At 38.6% G+C, this 19441-nt stretch overlaps 5 protein-coding genes across 6 annotated transcripts; 1 reads left to right on the forward strand and 4 right to left on the reverse strand.

The window, feature by feature from the left end:
* Nucleotides 1-701: 701 nt before the first annotated feature.
* On the reverse strand, nucleotides 702-2775 carry LOC106295911 (glutamine synthetase cytosolic isozyme 1-3). Its single transcript, XM_013731923.1, has 8 exons — nucleotides 2606-2775; nucleotides 2397-2436; nucleotides 2219-2322; nucleotides 2074-2122; nucleotides 1869-1975; nucleotides 1501-1792; nucleotides 1366-1419; nucleotides 702-1296 (listed from the first exon to the last, which is right to left on the reverse strand). Exons 1-8 carry the CDS (start codon nucleotides 2677-2679, stop codon nucleotides 952-954), a joined length of 1065 nt encoding a protein of 354 aa, XP_013587377.1. The 5' UTR covers nucleotides 2680-2775; the 3' UTR covers nucleotides 702-951.
* A 6507-nt stretch (nucleotides 2776-9282) lies between these two features.
* On the reverse strand, nucleotides 9283-11675 carry LOC106343135 (dihydropyrimidine dehydrogenase (NADP(+)), chloroplastic). Its single transcript, XM_013782272.1, has 7 exons — nucleotides 11088-11675; nucleotides 10699-10962; nucleotides 10448-10618; nucleotides 10232-10344; nucleotides 9952-10138; nucleotides 9759-9868; nucleotides 9283-9668 (listed from the first exon to the last, which is right to left on the reverse strand). Exons 1-7 carry the CDS (start codon nucleotides 11379-11381, stop codon nucleotides 9512-9514), a joined length of 1296 nt encoding a protein of 431 aa, XP_013637726.1. The 5' UTR covers nucleotides 11382-11675; the 3' UTR covers nucleotides 9283-9511.
* Nucleotides 11676-12565: 890 nt separating this feature from the next.
* LOC106295786 lies at nucleotides 12566-14466 on the forward strand. The gene is made up of 3 exons (XM_013731769.1): nucleotides 12566-12870; nucleotides 13035-13330; nucleotides 13552-14466. Exons 1-3 carry the CDS (start codon nucleotides 12727-12729, stop codon nucleotides 14357-14359), a joined length of 1248 nt encoding a protein of 415 aa, XP_013587223.1. The 5' UTR covers nucleotides 12566-12726; the 3' UTR covers nucleotides 14360-14466.
* A 271-nt stretch (nucleotides 14467-14737) lies between these two features.
* LOC106343148 (purple acid phosphatase 17) lies at nucleotides 14738-17214 on the reverse strand. The gene is made up of 3 exons (XM_013782286.1): nucleotides 15828-17214; nucleotides 15564-15720; nucleotides 14738-15479 (listed from the first exon to the last, which is right to left on the reverse strand). The coding sequence occupies exons 1-3, from the start codon at nucleotides 16026-16028 to the stop codon at nucleotides 14824-14826; spliced, it is 1014 nt and encodes a 337-aa protein (XP_013637740.1). The 5' UTR covers nucleotides 16029-17214; the 3' UTR covers nucleotides 14738-14823.
* Nucleotides 17215-17317: 103 nt separating this feature from the next.
* On the reverse strand, nucleotides 17318-19149 carry LOC106343149. Of its 2 annotated transcripts, none has more exons than XM_013782288.1 (5): nucleotides 18689-19149; nucleotides 18431-18645; nucleotides 18252-18334; nucleotides 17583-17638; nucleotides 17318-17512 (listed from the first exon to the last, which is right to left on the reverse strand). In XM_013782288.1, exons 2-5 carry the CDS (start codon nucleotides 18600-18602, stop codon nucleotides 17434-17436), a joined length of 390 nt encoding a protein of 129 aa, XP_013637742.1. In that variant the 5' UTR covers nucleotides 18603-18645; nucleotides 18689-19149; the 3' UTR covers nucleotides 17318-17433. The 2 variants fall into 2 exon arrangements, with proteins under 2 accessions (XP_013637742.1, XP_013637741.1); XM_013782287.1 differs by having other exon boundaries at nucleotides 18431-18649; nucleotides 18693-18845.
* Between the last annotated feature and the right edge of the window lie 292 nt (nucleotides 19150-19441).

Raw genomic sequence — 19441 nt, forward strand, 5'->3', positions numbered from 1 at the left:
GTCGACGGGATGAGTCAGCTCTACTGGTTAGAGTCTTGGGAGCCAATTGTTATGCTTCCGGGTTCGACGCCAGCCGGAGGCGAACTGCTCATCCCTGTCACAAAAGTGGGTACTGGACCTTCGGGCTCAGGGAAAAACCTCCCAGGTGAAGTTGGTCCGCTGCCTGACCGGACCCAGGGATTGATCCGCGAAGCGGGGAACCCTGGATTACAAAAAAAAAAACTTTTCATCGTCATCCTTTCTAGGTTAGTAATGGCCACTATGCCCAACTTAAGAGAAATGATGCGTCACAACTTTTCTCAGTGGAGTAGTCACGAACGTCCCACTCAGATAATAAATTATCTTGTCAATAAAAAAAAGTTGGATTTGACTTTTCCTCCGTAGCTAGTCACGGATTTCAATGACAGATTAGGTCTTTAGCAGTACGGTGCACGTGACGAGCATTGCGAGGTGTTCCCACCTAAAAATCCACCACCCTACCTACCTCTTCGGAATTATAAATATTTTAAAAAATTCCCAAGTAGGTCACATGCCACATCATGAATATTGTTGATAAAGAATATTCAACGTTATATTAAGTAAGTAACATGCCACATCCTGCATAATGTTGTAAAGAACATTCAACATTTAAATTTTAAGATAAATTCATAATTATTAATCACCAGATCTTATCCACCTACTTTACTACTCCGACAAGCTCATTAACCTCCAACGTGCCAGGCCGTACTTTGTTATTATTATTATCATTTCAAAACAACAACAACACAAAAGTCGCTGATAGACTTTTTTCACCATATGAATACCTTATTTAATTATTCGAAACTAAGAAGAAAAAAATACAAAATGTCGTCATAAGAATTATTAAAACCGAAATAGACCGGCAATCACAAGAACAAGTTTGCAAATTGAAAACCAGACCGGATAAACACAAACATAAGAACGTGTGCGATTTTAACCGAGGATGGTGGTTTCAGCAATCATAGAAGTAACAACGTAAGGATCCATGTTAGAAGCTGGCCTTCTGTCCTCGAAGTAACCTTTGCCTTCTTTCTCAGTGTCACGTCCCACTCTCACCGAAGCTCCACGGTTCGCCACTCCCCAAGAGAACGTGTTGATGTCCGCGGTCTCGTGCTTCCCCGTGAGGCGACGCTCGTTGCCTTCACCGTAAGCAGCAATGTGCTCCTTGTGCTTCACCTGAAGCTTCTCTATGGCTTTCTTAATCACAGCTAATCCTCCGTCGTTCCTCATCGACTTCGTGCTGTAGTTGCAGTGAGCTCCAGCTCCGTTCCAATCACCCTGAACCAACGCAACAATGTTACAACTTATTGCACAAGAAGAGTGTGGTTAGAGATTAGAGACACTAACCGGGACTGGCTTAGGGTCGAAGCTGACATTGACACCAGAGATCTCGGTGATCCTCTGTCAAAAGAGATGATGATTATTAGCAATGTTTGAAACTTGAGTTGGGAACAAACCCCGGTTTAAGAAAGATCAGTCTACCTCAAGAAGGTATCTAGCGACCCAGACTTGGTCACCAGCACTAATACCCTCAACAGGACCGACTTGGAACTCCCACTGGCCAGGCATGACTTCTCCATTGACACCAGAGATGCCAATACCTGCGTAAATACAGGCCTTGTAGTGCGCATCCACGATGTCACGACCAATGGCTTTGTCAGCTCCCACACCACAGTAGTATGGTCCCTGTGGGCCAGGGAAGCCACCGATAGGCCAACCAATGGGCCAGTTCACACCCTTTTGCATCAATGTGTATTCTTGTTCAATCCCATACCTTTTTGAGTCACAGGAAGAGAAGAGTATTAGTATATGATTAACTGATTAGCAGACCAAGAAGAGGAGGAGAGTACCAAGGCTCCTCAGAGGCAACTTTGGGGTTGCTGAAGATCTTAGCAGCGTTGTGCCTCTTGTTGGTCGGAATTGGATTCCCTGCCGGCGTGTAAGCATCACACATCACCTGCATAGATAGATAACAATAAACAATGATTTTCTTAGAATTTGATTTTGTAACAAATGAATATTGACACGCTCTAATCATATAAAATTAAACCATACCAGAATGTTGTTGCCTTTCCTGAACGGATCACGGAATATCGCCTGAGGGCTATCGATTCATTAACAAAACAAAACAAAGATCAACACTTTTTACTTCATATTTACTTGATATTTATGCGTAAGTATAGATAATAAAAGAACATACTATAGAATGACTTCACTGTCATCTCCAGCGGCCTGACCGGTGCTGGATCCGTCGTAGTTCCACTTAGGAAGCTTTGATGGATCGCTCACTGGTCCTGGGAGTGTCTGTATCATCCAAACCAAATCAGATCAGCCAAAAAAAAACAGAGGATCAAGAAACAGAGTATTTATTTAATTACCCTGGCTTTGCTTCTGATGTCCATTCCAGATCCACCGATCCTGTTCATTCAAAATTCACACGACATGCTTTATGATGTATCACGTCAACTCTCAGAATCATAACAGATCAATAGCAGCAATAAGAAAGATGGAAACTTTACGATCGTATTAATAGAAAGAAACCAAAATAATGTCACTCGGTCGTGAAAGAGAGAAAGGGAGATCGAACCATATGTATTCGGCGATGATTTTCTCGGTGGAGTCAGAGAGGTTGAGGTTGACGAGATCTGAGAGGAGAGACATAGCGCCGTCACGAGAGAAAGATAATCAATCAGTGTTGTTTAGGGGAAGACGATCAATGCAGCTTCTCTCCTGACGAGTGTTTTTCTTTTATAGAGCTTTTTTTTTTTTTTTTTTTTTTTTTAATTAATTAATTTATTTTAAAATAATTACATGATTTTATTTACTGTTGTCTGCCAACATTATCTTTTGATTTTTTTAGTAATTATTTATATTAGTAAACGATTCCGTTAGGATTCTCCTGACATTTACATAGAGATTATGACTACATTAATTACAATTATTATCTTAAGCGTTTATTTATCAGACGGAGGCTAGTTAGTTCTCTTCTAAATAAGTTCTATGCGTTACGACTTTGCAATACGGTGAACAAAAAAAGTGTTTGCACTATCGAATTGTTAGACGAACTCTCTTTTCGTAAATAGTTTTTTTTTTTTTTTGATAATCCAGTATCCGACCGCTAAGCGCGATCGACTAACCTACCGGGCCTAAACCCATGCCATTACAGGATTTTTAAGCGTCCACTTAAGGGCCCCTGTTTACGCGAAGCGGTCTGGAGGGCGAGAGGAGCCCATGTAAATCCCCTCGTGGCCACTCAAGTTGTTTGCAGCCGCGGGGATTCGAACCCAGGAGTATTGGGAATTGCACCCTCAGCCTGAAATCCCTCCTACCACTAGCCCACCTTGAGTGGTTTCGTAAATAGTTTTAGATTTTGTGAATCGTAGGAAGAAGATGGAACGAGTGCAATTTCGCAAAAACTAAGAAGCTTCTTGATATTCTTCATATTATGTCTTTTCGTACCAACCTGATTATGGATATACTTCGAAGATGAGTAGACCATCAGTAAATAGTATAAAATTGTTGATGAGCACGTAAACGTAGTTTAGTTAGGTACGAAATGAAATGAGTTTTGTATTGATGACTATAAAAGTATAAACATGATGAATTAAGTCGTGGACACTTTTGTCTTTTGCGGACGTTACGTTTTCTTCCTTGTTCAATTTGACATAAGGCCCATTTTGTTGCCCTGTTTTACGTCCTCGCATTAACCTGATGTGTTTAAATAGGCATGACCTTTTAACCAACTTGCATGGATTCAATCATGCAACTCAATAATTGAAACGTACAGAGAAACTGTGACACCAGCCACTTTCGAAATATAATAAATTGATAAAAGCGGAAATAAAATAATAATACAACTCAAATAATAATAATTTCATATCATAATATAAAAGTCAATACGGTACCAAAAGGCCTAAAAACCCAACATCGATAACATCCGAAATATAAAATACGACATAAACCGAAAGTCTGAAATAGGAATAACATAAACGATAAAAGTCCAAAGGCCTAAAGGTCCGATAAAGATAAAAGCGGTAAAAGCGATAGAAACCCAAAAGCCCAATAGCACCGGTCCGATAATCACTGCTGCTCGTCGGTCTCACCTAAAAGGGGGAAAGAATGAGGGGTGAGCGACAGGGGAATCGCTCAGCGAGGTATGGGATGCTACCCCGAAGTCCATGGACCCGGACATAGCACTCCGAATAAATATAATTTAATTCTAATGCATGTCAAACACAGTACCTAAAGTACTCAAGCAACAAACAATGGTCCTAGCGAGGTGCGCACTCGCCGCCCACTAACAGGCCAACACACTACCGAAAAGGTGCTCGGTTCATACACACACCGAAAAAGTGCTCGGTAACACACGCCCGTAGATGATTTATCGACACTTCCAGTCTACAGTTCAACCGGTCGACTAAAGTTGGCTGTGACCTCCATACAATCCGGCATACAGAAGTCCGTCTCTGTATCCGTCTCCAAACAAAAACAATCCTAGCTAAGAATTTACATTAAGTGAAACAATCAATGTTGAATCCTCTAACCCCCTAGTTCTGGTTTATGCAAAGAACCTAAAAACTAAACAAGCAATGATAGACTCAATTTCACACAGACGGAACACATTAGAAATAAACTATATTTATTCGAGGTCCTAAGCCATGTACGAGAAGTTCGGGAATAGACCCTCACCTTGGCAATAATAAGAAGTGATATCTATGAACTCCAGCTGCTCAAATGGATTCCAAATCTGAAATCAGATCGAAATTTCGAGTCAGAACGCCTATCGAACGGTTTAAAACGGGTATTTACGGAAAAGTCAACCCGCTGGTCAAAGATCAATTATTTAATTAATTAATTAATTAATTAATTAATCCGGTTTTTCCTAACCGATTTCCAATTGATTTTAACCGACCGGTTTAACCTAACCGAATCGAAATCGATTTAAACCAGTCAAACCACCGGTTGACCGAGTCACCGAGCTGACTCACCGGGTTGACTCGGCCGAGTTGGCGAGTCACCGGCGAGTCACCGGTGTCGGTCACCGGCGGCGACGTTGGCAAGGCGGTGACGCGGCGGCTTACCGGAAAATCAACGGCGGCAACGGCGGCGACGCGGCGACGGCGGCAGCTTCTCGGCGGTGAAGGGACGGTGGTCGGTCACGGCGGCTCCAACGAACGTTGGTCGGAGACGGCGGCGAGTGGCCGGAATTCGCGGTGGCTCCGGCGGACGGCGGCGGCGCGTGTGTTTCACGCGTGCGCCGAGGCGAATCTTCGGGAAGCGCGTGCGGCTTCGTCCGGGCTCCGATTGAGGCGTGGTTGGTGTATACGGCTTCGTCTCGACGAGAGGAACACGATGATGGCCTTGGATGCACGAGATGATCAATGGTTAGGAAGTTATGGGCGATTTACTAAACGGAAACGAAACTGAACTTAAGGCATGCGGTTTCCGGCGGTTACCTAGGGTGTTTATCGGTGGTGGCAAGCTGAACGTGATCACGGCACACGGTTGCTCCGGCGACGAGCTCAGGTGAGCTTTCTCTCTCTTTCTCTCTCTCTCTCTTTAAAAAAGTTGGGGATGATGGAGATGGTGGAGATGGTGGAGATAGTGGAGATAGTGGGTCATTACACTATAAGAATGATAATTTTTTTGTATACAACTAGAAAAAAGTTGTCATTTTTATACATCAGTATTTACAAATAAACTCAATCCGATGGAATTCAAACACATGCATGAAAGAAACCTTCATTTTTGTGTCATTCACGGATCATGTCGAAACATCATTCTTCGTAGCTGCTCAAAAACATTTTCATCGATCACCTCATAGTACTCAACATCTTATTAACAAAAATCCAAAACAACAAAGACATGTTCAACAACTAAATTGGCTACGCTATTTTTACATCCTGCTCACTTATTTTTGGCATGATATTAACTCTTGCTCTTGTAAGATGTTTGTCGTTTTAATAATTTAATTTAAAATAGCTGCTGTAAAATGTAAAAGCACGGCGTGTGGTGGAACAATGTGCACGCTTCCAAGACCAATTTATCAATGACATTTCGCAAGTTCGTAATCTAACCCAAAAAACTATCATCAACCAAAAGTTGTCTTTGTGTGCTTTCCGTTTGTAGCTTTATCAAGTGGTCCGTGTACCCAGCTAAAGACAAGTAAAGAAAAGTGTTCGTAATGAAAGTTAAGGTTTCATCAACTTTCGCGAACTCGTGATATATATCTAACATGCACATGTCATCTAGGTTAGTAAGTTTTTTTTTTTGAAAAGTAGGTTAGTAAGCAGTGGCGGAGCCACATGCAACAACATGGGGGCAATGAACCCAACAAGATTAAAAAAATAGTGTAACTTAAAGCTCAATCTATATGATGTCCCCACTCATAATTATTTTTTGCTTCCATACCTTTTTTTTTGCCCCCAACAGAAATATTTTCTGCCTCCGCCAATGTAACTTATAAAAGCTCTTGAGCTACTGCAAGTTAACTTTTTGCAGCTGCAATATGCAAAGGCGTTTGACCATCACGATTTCTTGCGATGGGCTCCATCTTGTATTTCAAAAGTTTCTTTGATAACGGGTAACCATTTTCTGAAACCATTTTGCAATGTAACCGAGTCCAAAAGATGTACCTATTGATTTAAGTTACAAAAAGAGATGTATACCTATTGAAACTAAAACTTCAGCAGTTCCACCAGTTAATGGCTTCAAATAAAGGAGCAATCCCATTTATATATCAGGTAATAAACACTCAACCAATTCTTTTTCTTTTTGGGGGTGAGTTTATACATTGGGAACTGCAAAATATAAATTGTTAAGTTACCTGTGACGTTCATATGTGCTGTTTTCTCGAATGAGTGTTAAATCTATGTTTCCCTTGATGGCTGCCGCATGCTTGTGCAAGAAAATTTATAATATTATGCAAATTACAGTTAGTATGAAAATATATTTTTACGTTTAATTTTAACTGTCATTTTATATTTGTACATATAAATTAAGAGAACATTTAACTTTTTATATATTTTTTCAATAAAACAAATTTTGTATTGAAATTCTAAAATAATATTTATTTTGCAACATAAATTTTATACGGTTAACCATATTTCAATCAATATAAAATAAATTAAAAAAATAAAGAGTCAGATAATATATAAAATTAATAAATTTTGCATTGAAATTCTAAAACAATATGTATTTTGTAACAAAAAATTAATGACACTTAATATGAAACGCAAAAAGTATTAGATATCTTGAATTAAATGTTTCAGGAGAATAGATAAATGTAATTCATGAAAATTGATCTTTTGGTATAATCCCTAGAATTAACACGTACTCTAGACCGAGCCAAAGTTTTGACTTTGTAAAAGTTTCCAACAGAAACTGTGAGCTTCACAATGGAATTGTCCTGAAAACATGAACATTACTAAGACAGCGAGCTAATTAAATGCATATCAAAATCCCTTAACGTGGACTTACAAGAAAGCAGTCGAATTGTGACGAAGAAAAAGTTGTTACAAACATTTTTGTTATTAATGTATATGTTTTTTTTCTAAAATAAAAATTGTTTTTAAGATAATGACTATTATATTATCCATAAATTATTATAAAAAATACGAAAAGCAAACAAATATGCAAATTCTTATGTATATATAGTTTAACAATGATCATATCAAGTAAGGAAAATATTTCACTGAAGGGAAAAATTACATAATGTCATGATTATAAGATGTAAAGTTGATTCACAATTACATAATGTCATGATTTAGAATATATAATTCAACCTAGAGATTCTCTGCAAATCCAAAGATTGGTAAATCAAAGTCTATGAAAGAACTATTGAGGAAGAAGATTTCTTTCTAGGAGCAGAGATTCATCAATGGAGGTTGAAGATGATGATGGTGCTACAGAGATTTAGGATTTGGGAAAAAGTTGTATTTGAATGATTCTGCTCTGATGAGCTAAACCTTTACAAATAGTGTTTGTAAAAACCGACTCTTAACCAACACAGTGGTGTAATGAACCAAACCGAAATAGACAGTAGAATTCTTGTAACTAGTCTGATGTGATTTACATTTTTAATTAAATTATATATAATATTTGAATAATATACAATGAGTTTATAAGAAAAATAATAATTCGTTAAGAAGTTTGCATAAAGCTTATATTGGTGACCAAATATAGCACTAATTCAGCTGAGCATCTGCCAAAAGAAAAATTGTTCTCGTTACGTTTTCATTGAAAATGTTAGATATATATACTTACAAAATTTGATAGTTCTTTGTTGACACTGATATCTCTCAAGTGATTCTCCATTTTATCCAATTTATATCTTTTAAATATTTAAGTCCTTATATTTTCAAAAAAATTGATAAGTTGACACCAAATAGCTTCTTTAGATGATTGGACTGAATATCATAAGACCAACTACATATAGCATTTGTTTCACATTAATAACATAAATGTCTCCATACATGTGAGAATATGATCATGTTTATTTTCAATGATATCAAGTGTGTAAATTTTGAAGGTAAAATACACATTGACGTAAAAGATTTACAAACGGTGGAAATGTAACAATACCATACTAAATTGATACAACATACTGTTGCGGAGTCACAAGGTGTGTTAATTATTTAGCACTGAATTAAATATGTAAAATCCAATAAATTTTATCCACAAGAATTGTGTTGAGATGACAAAATAGATAACTATCAACTAGTTTAGTACTCCTTCCGTTTTATTTTAATTGTCGTTCTAGATTTCGCCACACAGATTAATAAAACATTTAATTTTGTATATTTACTAGATAAAAACATCATTACCAATACATCTAACCAGATTTCAACCAATAGAAAAATAGAACATAATAAAAAGTCAATAAATTCTGCATCGTAACCATAATACGACACTTATTTTGAAACAAAATTTTTTCTCTAAAACGATATCTAATTCGAAACGGAGGGAGTAATTATTAACACTTAAGCGGAGTCTATCACCAAAGAGTGGACATCTAAGTAGCGGGGAAATAAAAACCTCAAATGAAGAATCTAGCGAGAGAGAGAGAAAAACTAAAACAAAATAATTTGACAAAACCTCAAATTATCCTAGTATTTTTAAAGGTTACTTCTACGAAAATTTTATATATAAATGAATACCAAAAGAATAAGCATTAGGAATTTCCAAAACTCTATGCTTTGTTGATTAGAACTCATCTAGATCAAAAGGTCAATGTTCTAATTAAAAGCGTAAACTCGTATTAGATATTTTGCCAACAGACCAATTTAACAATCTCATTGTTACCGGCTAGAAATTAAGCCAGCTTGAAAGAAAAAGAAGTGGTGACAATGGATACATTGTACAAGTGATACACAACGAGAAGAAAATAAGATACAGTACAACCTAGTTTTCTTTTTTATTTCCAAGTGAGACTTAAGAAATGATGAAGTTTCAAACTTTATAAAACATTTGGGTTAATAACTTCTTCAGGCTATTAGTTAGAAACCATACTTTCAGTCTCCTTCACGAACCCATCTCCCGTCCAATCTTTATCAGATTTCAAGCCTTTCCTCTCGGCTTTTCTCTGCTCAATGGCTTCTTTCTGTCTCCTGACTAAGTCTGTGTGTGTTGTAAAGTACTGAAGAGAATGCCTGTCCCGAGATGACGACAAGTGAGCAAGGAAGCAAGTAAACAACAACAATAATCATGATTTAAAGATATGAAAAATAAGTTGCACATACCCTCTGAAGTCTTCTATTGTCGAGAAGTTGTGTTGTCTCATGAAATCTTGAAGCTCTGCGCATAGCGTTTTCACATGACCATAGCCATGCACCATCACACCGGTGCATACCTTCCAACCAAAATCAATTACTGAGTTTCTCAGGGAGTGGAATCCAAAAGAAAAAAGTGAAAGGTGGTGTTGAGTTTAGTCACCTGAACAGTATTTGATCCTAGTAGAATGAACTCAGCTGCGTCATAGCCAGTTTCAACACCTCCAATACCGGAAAGCGAGTAATCTTTCTCACCAAACTCAGTCTTCATCATTTGGGCAATGTTCATAACTTTGGCAAGCGCGATTGGGCGAACAGCCTTATAAGAGTAGCCTCCTGGAGTTGAGTAACTGCACATAACAGTAGCAACATTAGCAAAACTCTCTGTTATCCCATTACAAGAGTTGCTAAACTTTTGACATCATAAGAATGCTACCACTAACCCTTCAACGCATGGCTCAGGATGCAGTGTCTTCAGATCAATTCCCATCACACTCATGATTGTGTTGATGGCTGAAATCCCTTCACACCCTGATTTTAGAGATACCCTTGCCGGCTATTTAAAAAGAAAATAAGAAAACAGAACATGGTTATAAAGGGTTCTAGCTAATAAAAAATGACTAAACTATTTACTAGGCAAAGAAGTTATAGTGGCACACCTCAGTTATGTCAGTAATATTAGGAGTCATCTTAGCCCAAACAGGAACAGTAGCTTTAGCATTAATCCAACCGCAAACCTCCTCCAGAAGCGCACAGTCTTGTCCAACAGCAGCTCCCATTCTGCGCTCTGGCATACCATGAGGGCACGAGAAGTTGATCTCTAATGCATCCTACAAGACAATTACTCTCATTAATATATTAAGATCTGTGAGTTTAAGAATCTGTGTGTTGGTGGAAAACATAAACTCACAACACCGGTTTGCTCAACGCGGTCGATAAGCTCTTCCCAACCGGTTTTGCTGTATTCCTCCATGATGGAAGCGATGAGGATCCGATCAGGGTACTCTCGTTTCAGCTGCTTGAACTCTTTGAGCATGGTTTCGAGAGGTCGGTCGCTGATGAGTTCTATGTTCTGCCACCCGATCACATCTGTTTTGGCTGAGCCGTTGGATCCGGTTTTTAGCCGAGCGTATCGAGGCGTTACGTTGATGACTTTGGATGCATCTAGCGACACCTAAACACCATCCAATCACAGACAGATTCACAACACATTCCTCTGATTAAAAATGATTACTTCTGAAACTATACAGTTCAAGAATTGCTATCTCACATAAGCAGGGAACAGATTCGAAAGCTTACGGTTTTGGCGATGACGCCTCCCCAGCCTTCATCGAAGGCTCTCTTCATGACGGTGTAGTTGGTACCGGGTGGACCCGACCCGATCACGAACGGATTCGGCATTTTCAGGCCGTTTACGGTGACACTGAGATCAGGCTCGGAGTCTGCTGCGGCGGAAGAAGAGGAGGAGATCTTGAGACCGACTCTGTTCGGAGGTAGAAAAGTCCGGCGAGAGGAGTGATCGAAGTCCGGTGATAAGGTTGATTTAGAAGAGAGTCCAGAGAAGCGAGTCAAGGCGAAACTCATGGATGCCATTGATGAGTTCTGACAGACGATAGAAACGAATTCGAGAGAGGTATAAGAAGATAACAAGCGACCAAAGTGGAGATCAAATCGAACAAAAAGTAAGAAGAGAAGTGTGTTCTAATAATAATTTGGTCGGTTCCAACTTCTCTTCCCCCATGTGGAAATAATTGATGTAAATTAATTACTTAATTAATTGAGACAAATAATGTAGTAATCCCTTGTTCCGTAAGATATAGAAAACCGTATTAATCTTAGTTTAATTGTTAGCAATTAACGTAATCAACAATTCCTTTCTGTATCTTAGTCCCCTTTCTTTCATCAACCGAGTGGATAAAACTTAAGAAGAAAGATGGATAGAGACTTCGTTGAATGCGCCGAATAAAGATCTGTGTAAGTTGCGAACACGTAACGGAATCCAACGTGAGGCTAAAGGTTGTGGTGGCAGAGTTTATGGGCCCAGATAGAATATCTAATGGACTAGTAATATAGCCCATACGTCACAATCTGACAAAACGTGAGGAGTAATCTAACACGTGTAAGTGGGAACACAGAAGCGAGTTGGTGGCTTTAATCGTTTCAATTGCTTTGTTAATTTGACTCTATTTGTCAAGTTTGCATAAAGAGTGCCTCGTACAAAACGTGAAGAGCAATCCAACACGTAAGTGGAAATGGACACAAGAGCCAGTTAGTGGCTCTCATCGTTTGGCTTCCTTTGCAGTATTTGAATCTTCTCGTTTAGTTTGCCTAAAAGTGAGGCTTAAAGAGTTAAAGAACAGTAAAAAGGTAAAAGTTTCCAGTTAAAAAGACAAGTAAAAAGGGTAAAAGTTTACAGTTAAAATCCATACTCCTCTAGAATTGTCTATCAAACGTGAGAAAAAGTGTCCAAGCTTTGGGCCAAATTGCTATATCGAAATAATCACCCCCACACACGCACACAAATTAAAAACAAACTTGTGACTTCATCAACTGATGATCTGTAAATAACTACAACATTTTCGAACTATCGAGATTTTTATTAAAAAAGAGACATGGATGATGATGCTACAAGAAGAATTGCTGTATGAGACATCCAAGGACGTATAATGACCACGGCATCTTATAATTTTCACGGTCACAAAAAAATGTAAGAATTCAAAATAATATATTTTCCCGAGTCATTTCATTTTGTTTATAATATAAATAATCGGATCGGAGTCGCATTATTGTCAAAGAACAAAACCAAAAAAAAGGTCTAATTGCAGGTAAAATATAGATAGCTCGCCACCCTCGAAACTTCTCTTATTCTCTCTGTATGCTTTATTCTCATCTCTTTTTCCCGACAAAAGTATAGTCTCTCAACTCTCGAAAATAAGACATGGACGCCGCCGCGACCGCGAGTTTGATCCGATCTTCCGTCTTACCACTTAAAACTTCCGACAACGGTGCTGGATCTATGTTCCTCACGGCCAGTGGCCCTGGGTTCACGCGTTTTGGTCCGGGACGTCAACTTCGTTTCAGGGTACGTCTCCAATCTTTTGCTCTTGATTCGATTCACCTAATCAAATAATCAAAAATTCGATTTTTTCCCTCTGCTCCGGTTTGTGTTTAGTGGCCAAAGAAAAATCGAAACTTTCGTACGGAAACGGAGAATTTTAATTAGTTTTTTTTTTTATCTGTTTGCAGCAAAATGCGTTTGCTAGATTCTCGAGACCGTTGCAAAGCTCAACAACTCGGAGAAGCTTTGTGGTAAAAGCTTCAGCATCTAATGATGATGCTTCCTCCTCTGCTGCTAAACCGATCGCGCCGCTTCAGCTTGAGTCTCCTGCTGGTCAGTTTCTGTCTCAGATTCTGGTGACTCATCCTCATCTCGTCCCTGCCGCTGTTGAACAGCAGCTTGAGCAGCTCCAGACTGATCGTGACTCCGAGGGTCAGAACAAAGATGCATCGTCCGCGCCTGGAACCGACATCGTTCTCTACAGGTTTATACCCTTCACTCTTGATCTTGATCTTGATCTAAACCTTTGCTTGAAGTAGTAAGTGATAACCATTAGGAAAACTTGATTAGTTTCGTTACTGCTTGTTTCGACAATTTAGTTGTCTAACAGTTTTTAGTTGGTCCACTAGTTAGTGTGTAAGCTTAATATATACATAGGAGAGTTAGAGTTTGAATCTGTATGAGAATTGTTTTTTGTTTGTGTAGGAGAATCGCTGAGTTGAAAGAAAACGAGAGACGAAGGACACTGGAAGAGATTCTATACGCATTGGTGGTTCAAAAGTTCATGGAAGCTAACGTATCACTCGTACCATCAATCACCCCATCATCATCAGATCCATCTGGTCGCGTTGATACTTGGCCTACCAAAGTAGAGAAACTCGAGAAGCTTCACTCATCCGAGATGTACGAGATGATCCACAACCATTTAGCCTTAATCCTCGGTCCCAGAATGGGCGACCTGGCTTCCGTCGCACAGATAAGCAAACTCAGAGTCGGCCAAGTCTACGCCGCTTCCGTCATGTACGGATACTTCTTGAAGCGGGTTGACCAAAGGTTTCAGCTCGAAAAGTCGATGAAGATTCTCCCAGGTGGGTTGGATGATAGTAAAACAAGCGTGGAGCAGCCGGAGAACGTGACTTTTAAAGCTGTGTCGTCTCACCCTGAGGTCGGTTCATTTGCGGGTGGAGTTAGTGCTAAGGGCTTTGGTAGCGAGATTAAACCGTCTCGGTTAAGGACGTACGTGATGTCTTTTGATAGCGAGACGCTTCAGAGATACGCTACCATTAGATCAAGGGAAGGAGTTGGGATCATTGAGAAGCACACTGAGGCATTGTTTGGTAAGCCTGAGATCGTGATTACTCCTGAAGGTACGGTTGATTCATCCAAGGACGAGCAGATAAAGATCAGCTTTGGTGGAATGAAGAGGCTTGTCTTGGAGGCTGTGACTTTCGGTTCGTTTCTTTGGGATGTTGAGAGCCATGTAGATGCAAGGTACCACTTTGTACTGAACTAAAAAAAAATGGTATGTACACTTGTAATGGATATGACTAGCTTATGTAACATTAAAAAATATGCCATTAAGGGAATCATTACATTTATATAATATGCTGAGTTGGAATATGTTTCTCTCTCTCAATTTCAGTTTAGTTGTTGTTTTAAATTTGTGCATATAGATTTGAAATATATTTAAATTTGTATTTTCTAAATAAAAAAAAATCATTAATCATACATTTAATTGTGTTTTAACTAATAAAAGAATAAACTAGAAAATACAAAGAGTTATATAATATATATATATATATAAAAAATTAATAATTTTTAATTAAAATTCTAAAATAAATTTATTTTGTAACAAAATTTTACTCTAGAACATTTAATATGAAATGGAGGGAACTAAAGAGTGATAGGGATGCTAAACTTATCTTAAAAAATATGTTACAAAAATTACAAAGAAACCCAGTTTATTAGGCCTTTGAATCAAACAGAGGAAAGAAGAAGCTGTTTAGAAGTAACCCATTTGTGCAAAACCTCACCAAAGACATTGTAGAAGACGATCTCTGCATCCGTGTGAGTGAATCTAGCAGACATGAACCCTTGACCATCGTAATAGAATCTCACAGACTTTGGATTGTTGGTCGTCGGGTCAACATCTCCTCTCCAAGCCTTGGAGCCAGCACCGCTAGTCAGAAACTGAATAGGACTGTCTTCGTCACTGATATGTTCAAGACAATGGTCGTGTCCGTTCATATAGAGATCAACACCGTACTCTTTCATAATCGGAAGTAGCTCCTCCACTAGCTCTTTAGTGTCTCCATGGTGACCAATGCTTCTCATGGCGTGGTGACCAACGACGATCTTCCACGTGGCTTTGGATCTTTTTAAGGAAGCTTGGAGGTCACGGAGGAGAGACTTGACATAAGAATTGCGAGATGGGACCGCACGCCAGTCGTACGTGTGACCGTCTTCTTCTGTGTAGTATTCTTTCACGAAAGGAGTTGTGTCAACGAAGAAGATCTCGACTAACTCTGCGTTGACTACGAATGATCGGAGACAGATCCAACGGCTGTCGATTTCTCTGAGAACAGAGCTTAGCTGAGCCTCTGAGTCACCTCTATAATCATGGTTCCCCAAGACTGCATCCATATTGTTTTTCAGTTTAATACAAGATTGGTTAGAAAACAAAAATGAGAAAAAAAAAAGAGTTTGTGAATACTTACCACTGTACCACTGTTTCTGGAGACTTGGAGCAGTGTAGATATCAGAGAAAGACTCTTTGAAGTTGGGATCGTATTCACTAAACAATCCATTGTCGTAGAAGTTATCTCCCGTGGACACCACGAAATCTAAACCTATCTTTTCTCCAACTCTTCCCATCTGTAATAAAATTAAATTTAGAATATTTAATGAAAAAAAGATAAATGTTATTATGTATGACGGTTACAAGAAGTATTTCAGTTACTGTAATGAGATGGGCCTCATACCTGATAAGCGACTTTAGACTGGTTGAAGTCACCGCGGCGACCCCAATCTCCGATGGTTATAAAACTAACAGAACCGTCGCTCTTCGCCGGTTCGATAAATCTCTGAAGCTCACCGTTGGTGACGACTACGGTTGTGCAGATATACAATAGAAAACTCATAGTCGCCGCCGTAGCGGACGTTAACGATCGACGAGAATTCATGGTTAGTTGTTCGTTTGTAACGCTTACACTATATATATATATATATATATGTATAAATTATACAAATCTGTATCTCTCTATCTCTAATATATTATTGTGCGGAGAAATAGAGAGGAGTTTGGTTGAGATGCGAAGCAAAGAAGAGAAGGGAGAATGGTGAATGACGATGATTGATGAGGAAGGAGGGAGGGAGAAGAAGATGCTTTTTAAAACCGAAAAAGATATTAAAAGTTAAAAGAAATAAGAGAATATTAAAAGGTGCGGTTAGAGATGCTGAAGGATATTCCAACCAGTAGCCGCATCTTTTATTTTTATTTTTTCTTCCTCTGCTCTGAATATTCTGACATCCACCTCTCATATTTTTGGGTCTGAATCTCAGAGATTTGGCTTTGTTTGTGGGGAAATATTCAAATTCTAAAAATAAACATATAGACAAGTTTTAAGCAAATATTAATTAATAAAGTTTGTGGTTTTTAGTTTCCAAAGAGAAATATACAGTGATATAAAGGATTTTAAATTATAGATGATCAGTTCAGTTATTGTGTACTTAGAGAATATTAGGGGCAACATTATGCGATCAATTATATGATTGGGTTTAGGATTGAGTTTTTAATTGTCGCAGAAATAAGATTGTGTCACGAGATGGTATTGCTATTGGACCACATACTTTACTTTCAGACAAGTTCTAACAGCGGACAAAGCCGCTTTTTACCTATTGTATGTTAACACGTAGTGTAGTAGGTTATAGTAGGTTATTCTCACCGGAGAATATCCACTCCCACAACTTGTTCTTTCGTTAAGGGTTAAGGCTAGTGTTTAAATCTATGATTTATTCAAGAAGTGAAAGTGTAAAGGAAAGGAGCAGAAGTAGTAGTTTAGAACATAGTTTTTAGCTGAATATTCCGATAAGAATCTTACCTTAAGAACCTCCGTTAATCATGCTCTTATATCCAAAAAGGACCCACTTAATGTAAACAAGTCTTTTTGATGAATAAATTTAGTATTTATTCAAGAAAAAAAATGTTAGAAGGGGCCAGGTCGTAAGAATCGTAGGCCTAGTGATCGGTGACGGTTGTTTTGGTCTAGTACAATACGTAATTGGCCGCTTCTCTGTTGGTCCTAGACATCACCTGCTTGTCTCGGGGGTTTATGGTAAGAAGTGATCTAGATAGGTTTCTTGTAACGACCAGCCTGTAAATGTCAAGTTTCCAGAGATGAAATAAAATAGAGCCTTCTATTTCTCAAAAAGGTAAAACAAAGTTGCAAGAGGAATAAATACCAAAAAGGTCTTGTGCAATGACGTTCTCAGAGATAAATCATTATCTTGTTTAAAATTTTGAAGTAGTCACAAGACGAGGTTATATTAATAACAGAAGAAGCAGACTTGGGGAAACTAATACTACTACTACTCTGCCTTGCATCTCTTCTCTAGCTCCTCCAAATGCTCAAGGTCTTTGTTGTACTTGCAGATGCGGAAAATGCACCTGCCAATGAATATGAGAGAACATTGGTCAAATTACATAAGTGTGAGTTGTGGCATGGTGATGATGTTACCAGTAGAGAAGGATCCCAGCCGCACAAAGAACCACATTCCGCTGAGCCTTGTAGATCTGAACACACAAGTTGTAAGTTTGCTGACCTAATACATTTTAGGGAAGAAGAACAGAAGCCACAAATAATGTGCAGCAACAGATTCAACCGATCATAAACGCAAACTAAATCAAAGGTCCAGATCAGTGTTTCGGAAACAGAGGCAATTGCAAGTGGTTGGTTATCTAAGTTTCATCAACAATCAACCACCAACTTATTCTCGCAAGAACAGGGCATACGTAGAAAATAAAACTAGTTCCATTCTAATAATTCCTCATGAATGGTGTATTTTTATGGGAACCGTAAGGAATTGAATGTTCCTTCTCATTTCCTTGGTCACCAGTCACACCCTAATCTATAGATCCAGATGGTTACACTAATATAAGATAACAGAAGTGAACTCAGAAGAACCACTGGGTCTGTGACAAAATATGGAATTGGTTGAACTACTGTGAACTCATTTGATGTTTCATTACTCAGACATCTCTATATGTACTGAACTAACTTAAAGCAAATAACTAGATCCTCAGATGTTTTAAGCTTCAACTAAACAAGATAGACATGACCACAAACACGCTTTGATTCATATGAGGAAACAATCTTAAAACAGAAAGTATTAAAGATGATGCTTACTGATTTCTCGTAGCGATCCCGCTCGGTGGCAGTGCAAACCTCAGATGAGCACATTAGTCTATGTTCATTCTTCCAGTAAAGATCTGAAACAAAGTAACCAAAATACATATTAAAAACCAAAAGTACCAAAAATCACTGACACCCTAACTATAAATGAATTGACAGAGAGGGGAGGTCACCGAGGAGTTGAAATCCAGCGAAGGCGACGATGGAGGCGGCAGGCTGGAGTATGAGCGAGACAAGTGACACGACGCGTTTCTTCACGAGCATAGGGTAAGGTAGAGTCAAAATGACTGCGATCGCGACCTCGGCAGCAACCACATACGACAGAATCAGCCATTGCAATGCCATTTTTGTTCGTTCTTCTTCCTCTAGATCTCTCTCTCTCTCTCTCTCTCTCTCTCTCTCTCTCGGGCCTCTTCTTTAATGATCTGGATTCTCCGTGCGACGGACACGTTATCTACGCCGTGTGCGAGTGCCGGGCGATTTTTGACTTTTGTTTATACCTTGAATGGTTTTTAGCCAATGGGCCTTCTCAAGCCCAATAGCTCAGCATTTATAGAAATAATTGCTAATACAGGTCGGTTCGGTTTTGTCTGTCCTTGATTTTTAACGGTTTGACTTTGGCTATTTTCGGTTTACAAAAGTATAGGTTAGGCAGATTCAAGGACAAAAGTATAGGTTAGCCACATATGGATATAGTTACAGTGAAACTTATGATTGGAATATCGTAGCCTAACGTTAGGATCATACTTTTCACCTATGTCTTCAGAAAATAAAAATCTGACATTAACAACCATCTTCTTCTTCTACGAAACCAGATAACATCATATCTACTAGCTTTTGAAAAACAATTATTCTTGTTGAAGTTTCAGTTATTCTTTTGGATTTATTCACATAATCTTCCTAATTTATCTTTTTTTCTTACAAAAATGTTTTCAATTAATACCGAAGGAACTATACGGGAAAATTCCTTAAAAATACCCAGACTGAATTTCTTTTGCTACTTTAATACACGAATTTTTTAGGCTCTCCATTTAATACACAGACTAAATTGCGTTACCCAAAAAATACATCAACTTTTGAATTTCGGAAGTTTCACACCTCGATTGTAACAGCGTTAACTCTAGTTAACAGAGAATCAAGACGACGTTAATTTTTTAATTAGACACGTGATTGAACCGTTAAAT

Source organism: Brassica oleracea, chromosome C5 (genome assembly GCF_000695525.1).
Source record: "Brassica oleracea var. oleracea cultivar TO1000 chromosome C5, BOL, whole genome shotgun sequence".
Lineage (NCBI taxonomy): Eukaryota > Viridiplantae > Streptophyta > Magnoliopsida > Brassicales > Brassicaceae > Brassica > Brassica oleracea.